At 45.6% G+C, this 7,338-nt stretch overlaps 1 protein-coding gene across 1 annotated transcript in view; it reads left to right on the top strand.

The window, feature by feature from the left end:
* Positions 1 to 7,338, top strand: part of SCUBE2 (signal peptide, CUB domain, EGF-like 2) — a 66,795-nt gene that overhangs the window by 34,335 nt on the left and 25,122 nt on the right. Inside the window, exons 10-14 of the mRNA XM_008567793.1 lie at positions 1,380 to 1,496; positions 3,231 to 3,353; positions 3,798 to 3,914; positions 4,313 to 4,399; positions 6,141 to 6,245. Coding sequence (XP_008566015.1) covers positions 1,380 to 1,496; positions 3,231 to 3,353; positions 3,798 to 3,914; positions 4,313 to 4,399; positions 6,141 to 6,245 — 549 coding nt within the window. The remainder of the gene's footprint in view (positions 1 to 1,379; positions 1,497 to 3,230; positions 3,354 to 3,797; positions 3,915 to 4,312; positions 4,400 to 6,140; positions 6,246 to 7,338) is intronic.

The following is a 7,338-nucleotide window of genomic DNA, read 5'->3' as shown; positions in this document are numbered from 1 at the left end:
ACCCTCGGTGTTGCTCCCGCGCCTCGCTCAGCCAGTGAGCGGGAACCGGTCTGTATGTGGGATCCGAACCCTCGGGCGGGAGCGCCGCCGCGCTTCCCAAGCGGCGCACTTATCCAGTGCGCCACTGGGCCGGCCCCAGTGGAACAAATATTTGCCCAGAACATATTTACTGAAGAAATTGCCAGGATTTCTGGGACAAGCTAGGGATGAAAAAGTTTTGCAAGAGTTTGCCATTTTTATTTCACTTTTTCATTCTTCTTGTTCCTTCCAAATGTTTGTTTTCTATTAACGTAGTTTCTTGTGGCACATTCAGTGTTGAAAAAGTGGTCTAGCAATGGTCTAGTTGGCTTTCACTGAGTGCTGCACTGGTCCTGGTTTATCCATCTGGAGACACAAACTGTAACTCTATAAAAACCTGCCAAAGAGTTGAGGGAGTGAAGCACTGAAATTTAGTCTACAGGAAAGATGTGAGGGCCAGACCGGGGAAGACAAGATGATTAGACAGACAAACGCAGCCTCCTGAGGTTAGTTTGCATGACCCCAGCTGCAGCCGAGGATGCTCCCACGCTGAACCAGGAAGTAGGAGACACAAAGGAGTGGGACACGGGGGAGGAACAAAAACAAGGGGTTGACCAAGAAGACCCAGTTCAGAGCTTAACCACCAAATTTCACTGTCTGCAATAGAAAATTCCTGAGGATATTAGTGTGAATGCATTCTTTAGTGCAGAGGGCACTAAAACCCAGGATTAACTGGCCTCTTGGGGCCAGAAGACTAATTCTGGAAAGATCAGAAAGAGATGGGAACCAGATTTACCTCCGACTCAAGTGTTTTCTCCTTTCAATTCATGATAGCTTATAAAATTACTATTGCTTCTTGGGGCCAGAAGACTAATTCTGGAAAGATCAGAAAGAGATGGGAACCAGATTTACCTCCAACTCAAGTGTTTTCTCCTTTCAATTCATGATAGCTTATAAAATTACTATTGCTTTTTTACTAATAGTAATGTAACAATAATAATGCATAGCTAGCACCATATAGTTTATAAAACCCTTTTGGGGTATGTTTTCTCATTTGGTTTCATTTAAATATTTGAAATTACTCAGCCCTGCAAATAAACATGTGTAAGAGACACCAACTGAGCTTTGAGGCAAGTGCAGTTTGCAGCAGATTTTGGAAATAAGGGCCTTGGCAGTGAGTATACTTATGAGCCACTTAACACTTACTTTAACACAAGTGAGCGAGGAAAACGGATGGACAGTTTTTCACCCTGTGTGTGTTGTTTCTGTTGTTGGTCAGCAACTGGTATTTATTATCAACCTATTCTTTCCACTCATCTTCAGAGTCGGTTTCAGCTCCCCTCTCCCTTTGACAATTGCAGATGTGGATGAGTGCTCTTTGGATAGGACCTGTGACCACAGCTGCATCAACCACCCTGGCACATTTGCTTGTGCTTGCAACAAAGGGTACACCCTCTATGGTTTTACTCACTGTGGAGGTGAGCAGACTGCTCCTCTAGAGTCGGGAGGTGGGATGAGGCTGGACTGGGAGGGGAGTAGGGCCCATCCCTGAGGTTTATCTTCCTATATCAGGGGATGAAAGGTACATTCCAGTCCCTGTACCATAGCAGTGAGTTCATCGACTCAAGAGAAGCATCTGCCAAAGGAAATCTCTGTACATTTATCCCTTTAACACATTGAGTGTGAAATGGAGCAGAGAGAGGAACTGAGCTCTTTCAGCTGTGAATTCTTTATTGACTTTATTGACTTGCAGTTGTAGTCACAGAATGGGAGGGTCTGTCAGGAGCTGATACCCTATCTGTTGGAACTTCCCTGTAGATAGTAAAGTTGCAGTCCTCAGAGAGGCTTGAGGAACTGGCTGCAAAACCTTGGTTTGAGCCCCACAATTAGGTTCTCAGCTGGAAGTGGAATCATTGAGTTTATCTCTCCACACTGTGCCCATTTAGCAACAAGTCCTCCTGTCTCATAACCTTATGGTCAAGCAGGCTATGGCAGAAATCAGGCTTGATAACAGTGGACTCCCACTCCACTCGCCCCCTGGTTATCAGATTCACCAAGCAATCTTTGAGAATACGGATTCAGGTTCCAATTCAGAAAGTCTAAGGACTGCAAGATGATTCAGAGGATCTTCAGGACTGGGAACCACTGACCAATCCTTCCTGCCCAATCCTTGTGTCCTGTGCTTAAGAAGAGTGGATAGTAGCAATTTGCTATAGATAATGCTGACTCCCTTCTCCTTTTCAGTACAATCTTGGCATGGCTAAGAACATACTCTTCCCAGCCCATCAAGAAAGAAGAGAGTATAACCGTGGTTACTAGAGGCTGGGAAAGGGAAGGGAGAGGGCAGGTAGTAAGAGGTTGGTTAATGAATACAAAACTACAGCTAGATAGGAAAAATAAGTTCTAGTGGTATACAGTAGTGCTGGGCGTCTATAATTAACAATAACTTATTGTATGTTCTCAAATGGCTACAAGAGAGAAGCTCAAATGTTCTCATCACAAAGAAATGATCAGTTTTTTGTGATGATGAATTTGCTAACTATGTGATTTGATCACTGCACATTGTATACATGTATTGAAATGTAACTCTGTACCCCATAAATATGTACAATCAATACTTTTCAATTAAAAAAATTTTTTAAAATAGATAGATAAATAAATAAATAAATAAAAGTTAAAAAAAAAAGAGGAAACCACAAGGATATATACCCTGAGTATGAATACGTATCTGGGTTTAGGTGAGCTCCCTTCTGACCTGGACTCAGTCTCAGGTTGCTGGGGATTGGTACACTCCATGTCCCTTCTCTGTACCTCATGTATATAAATGGTCAAATAGGGAGTCCTAATTTTATCTCCGTTGGTTTGTAGCCCAGGAGGATGGTGGAGTTTTAAATTAGAAGCCTGTGCAGTGTCTGAATTTGGACATCTGAAAATAGAGTGTGGCCCCTTCTGAGTGTCCCTAACGGGGGAGTGGTTTGGTCAAGAATGGAACTTGACACCACCCTAGCAAAGCTCATGAGAGGAAACCCACTGAGTGGGGAGTGGGGCATGTGGTCAGCGGGTGCCAAGTGCATGTCCTGAAGGCAGTCATCACCTTCCCTTTGTTTAGTGAGTTTCAACCGTGCGACTCCCCTGCTACTCCTTCCTCAAGTGAAGGATAGTATCAGTCTGTTCAGTGATGGGCTGCTGTGACAGAGTGTTTTGTTCCACAGATACCAATGAGTGCAGTGTCAACAATGGAGGCTGTCAGCAGGTCTGTGTGAACACAGTGGGCAGCTACGAGTGCCAATGTCAGCCCGGGTACAAGCTCCACTGGAATAAAAAAGACTGCGTGGGTAAGGGGCACCAAGGCGCAGACCCAGCCGGTGGGGCTCACCACTGGCCCCGAGGTGGTGCAGCTCTGTGAGGCTCCCAAGTCCGATGGGACCAGGAGTGCGGCTGACCATCCCTCCACTGAATTCTCTTCCCCTCAGTGGCAGCAGCCGTTCTTTAAATAGTTCAAAAACAGGAGATACTTACAGGCTCTTTGGTATTTTCTTCTGTGCTTCTGCGTAGATTGGGACTGACTTCTATTTTCCAGGTTGCTTTTCTGCATGAAAAAATTGCATCCAAGGGGCTTCTTTACCTTGGTGGGAAATAAGGCTGGTGTCTGTGTTTTGTATGGGGCATCAGCTCTACCTTCTTTTCTTGGGGCCTTTGGTGCGTGGGACTCAGCCATCCTTGTCACACTTGGAAATGTCCTTCTGTTTCTGTACGTGTTTGTATTTTGTCCTGTCTAGAAGTGAAGGGGCTCCCGCCCACTAGTGTGGCACCCCACGTGTCCCTGCATTGCGGGAAGAGTGGAGGAGTAGACAGGTGCTTCCTAAGATGTCATTCTGGCATTCACCTCTCTTCAGGTGAGTGGGGCCCATTCTCTGGGGCAGGTCTTCATGCTAGGGCCAGGTCTTCCTGGTCTCTAGGTGTTGGAAGCCCACAAAGGGCTTCTGTGTCCTTGACCAGATGTAAGATGTCATTCTGGCATTCACCTCTCTTCAGGTGAGTGGGGCCCATTCTCTGGGGCAGGTCCTCATGCTAGGGCCAGGTCTTCCTGGTCTCTAGGTGTTGGAAGCCCACAAAGGGCTTCTGTGTCCTTGACCAGATGCCCCTGACCACCAGAGGCCCAGGCTTTGACACCCCAAATGCTGGGCGTTGTTCCAGTTGCCCCTGTGGAGTGGGGGTGGGGGTGATTTTAGCTGCTACCAGTGTAGTCTATTACATTGCTTACATGTTTGACAATCCATGTTCTGTCCGTCAGGACTGCAAGAGGCCTACTCTGTCACCTGCGGCTCTTCCTCTCCTCTCAGGAGCAAACAGCAAAACTCAAATGACTCTGCTTTTGGGGGTAATTACAAAATCTGTGTGTTCTCTCTGGACTCACTGTGTTCAATGGGTTTCATTCGTGGGGTGCTGTTCCTGGGCATTGGCTTTGTTTTCTTTTCTCTTAATCCCCTCAGTGCTGTGAGCATATTACATAGTGCTCTTGCCTGCAGCCTTGGTGCCTGAAACCTGACTCACTGCGTAACAGATACTTACTGAGTGTCCACTGTGTGCTAGGAGGTGCTGTGGTCAGCTTTGGAGGGTCATGATACTGGGCAGAAGCCCACAAAACTCTAGGCTAGAAGACTCTGGTCTCCCAAACTCCCTATAATCCAGGCCACCTCAAAGGCCCAGCAAGAAATGTGCCTGGGGCACATGGCATTGATGAAGACAGGCCTGGGCAGAACAGGGGGAGCAGGGATCCTGTCCTGAGAAAGGCGGCCAACCCCTTTGCAGTCTGTCCAAAGTCAAAGAATGAAATCCAAAGTTTCAGGGGGCCTCATCCTCCCAGACGTAGACACCTTTGTCATTGTCATAAGAATATCTGAGTGAAGTCCATATTACACATATGAGCAAAGCTAGAGACCTGGAGCAAGATGGTAAGAGCTCGCATATATTGCCTGAGCAGTTAAAACATGCCAGCCACCATAGCACATGTATTAGTTGATTTAATCCATACTACAACCCTCTGGATCAATTTTACTATGATCCTCATTAATCACATGAGGAAATTGAGGTTCAGAGAGGTGAAATCACTTACGCAAAGTGACTGAGACAAGAAGTAGAGGAGCCAGGATGTGAACCCAGGAAGTGCGAGTCCAGAGTCTCAAGCACTACCCTTCACTACCCCTTTTGCTGGACATTTGGACTCAGCCAGAGCAAACATCATGGTCTGTTTCCTCAAATCCCTCAGTAACAGTTCCTTGGTGATTTAGGCCACTCTAAGTGTGGGCAAGCAAATAGCTAACAGTTATTCAGTTCTTACTATGTACTAGGCAGTAGGCTAAACATTTTTCTTTTTCTGCATTATCTCATTTAATCCTCACAACAGCCTGCTGATGTAGATACCGTAATTATATCTGTTTTACAGATAAGGAAACTGAGGCTTAGGGAGATTATGTAACTTGCTCAAGTTCTCACCACAAGTCAAAGAGCTGGAATTTGAAACTAGGTCATTGACTCCAGAGCCTAATATATGGTCAAGACTGACCCTGGGTGGAGAACAGAATTTTGCACACCAGGCCCTCAAAGTGGGACCTGATGTGCGAAATTCTCCCTCACACACCCTGGAAGTCCTTGCCATGGTCGGTGAGTGCCATCTTTGTCTAGAACGGCAGCCCCCTCAACCCTGTCCTCCCAGGACAGGCTTATTTAGGAGAATCTGCCGTTCACTGTTTCCCTCAACAATCTCATCCAAATTTGAACTGGGGGATTCTGGCCTTCTTTCTTAGGAAGGCACAAAAATGAACTCATCCCTTTCATCTTGCCGTTGAGGCTGGTTTTGGCCCTCCTTCTGTTACGTTTGAATGCTGGATTTCTCTCTCACATCAGGGGATAAGTATATGTATTAGGAGGCTCCGGGTGTCCCCAGTCCAGGCCAACGGGTGCTCCGTAATCCACACTTTTCTTAGTCTCAGGGTAAGAGGGCTGCAGGTTTGCAGTGTGTGATGGGATCAGCTGATGGATGGGCTGCTCACCATTACCCACCTGGTGCTTCCATTCCTTTGCCTCTGAAGGTAACATCTCTCACTTGTTTCTTTCTGAAGATGTCGCCACCATCAGGACAAGTGTAACCTTTAAGCTAAATGAAGGCAAGTGTAGTTTGAAAAAGGCTGAGCTGTTTCCCGAGGGTCTGCGACCAGTACTACCAGGTACGGAATAAGATGGCTGGTGTAGGGAGCGTGTCTGCACGTTGGGGAAGGGGCCTGTGGCCAGCCGAGCTGGAGGCCCGAGGGAGGGCCAGACAGCTGCCCAGCTGACCTCAAGCACGCTTCAAATGGGACTGTTCGGAATCTCCAAGGACTGTTCTCACAAGAGGAAGAAGAGCTTTGCCTAGCACCCCATGTAGTTCTGGGGTTCCACATTGGCTTCCTTTGCGAGGTGCAGTTGGAGAAGCTCTGAGGAAACCTGTGAGTTCCTAGGAGTCAATTAAGACCCGAAGATGAATTAGCAATTTGTGGTCATATTGGGTTAAATTTTCTAGATCTTAGAGTTTACTTGAAATATAAGCCAAAGAAATGAAAAAAGGTTTGGCTCAGAAAGGATGACTTTGATGAACAAAGATGTACTCTCCAGCTTTCCTGCTGGGTCTAGTTTTTGGAAGCAGCAACTACATTGGCTTCAGCAGAACAAACACCATCCAAGTAGAACTGGCCTTACCAGAAAGAGCAGAACCTAACTCTCTTCTTTCTTCCCCAGCTCACATTTCCAGTATTATTTCATAGAATACTTTAGGAGATTAAAAAAAAAATCACGATTCATGTATTAAGGAGGTGTTTCCCCCTCAATCTACCCTCAAGTAAATTATACAGATTTCTTCCCCAGCTCACATTTCCAGTATTATTTCATAGAATACTTTAGGAGATTAAAAAAAAATCACGATTCATGTATTAAGGAGGTGTTTCCCCCTCAATCTACCCTCAAGTAAATTATACAGATAAATAAAACATAGAGCTCACTTTAGTCACTTTTGACTGCCTATTTTAAGTAAGTAACCAAGATCAGTTTTGGTACCTCCATTTGATGGAATACTATGCAGCTACTAACTATATGTCTTCAGAGAACGTTCAATTAAACAAAGGAAATGTTCTTGTTATAATGCTGGGATGGAAAAGGAGAGAGTAACATTTTGTATATCTAATACAATCCAAATTGTGTTTTTTTAAAAAAATGCGTGGAGGAAGAAAAAAAATGAAAACTCACCATGTCATTAATAGTGGTTCTATCTGGGTGGGGGGATGATAG

This window comes from Galeopterus variegatus, unplaced genomic scaffold (assembly GCF_000696425.1).
Source record: "Galeopterus variegatus unplaced genomic scaffold, G_variegatus-3.0.2 Scaffold344, whole genome shotgun sequence".
NCBI lineage: Eukaryota > Metazoa > Chordata > Mammalia > Dermoptera > Cynocephalidae > Galeopterus > Galeopterus variegatus.
Note: the sequence above shows the minus strand (reverse complement) of the source record. Positions and strands in the feature narration are given on the sequence as shown.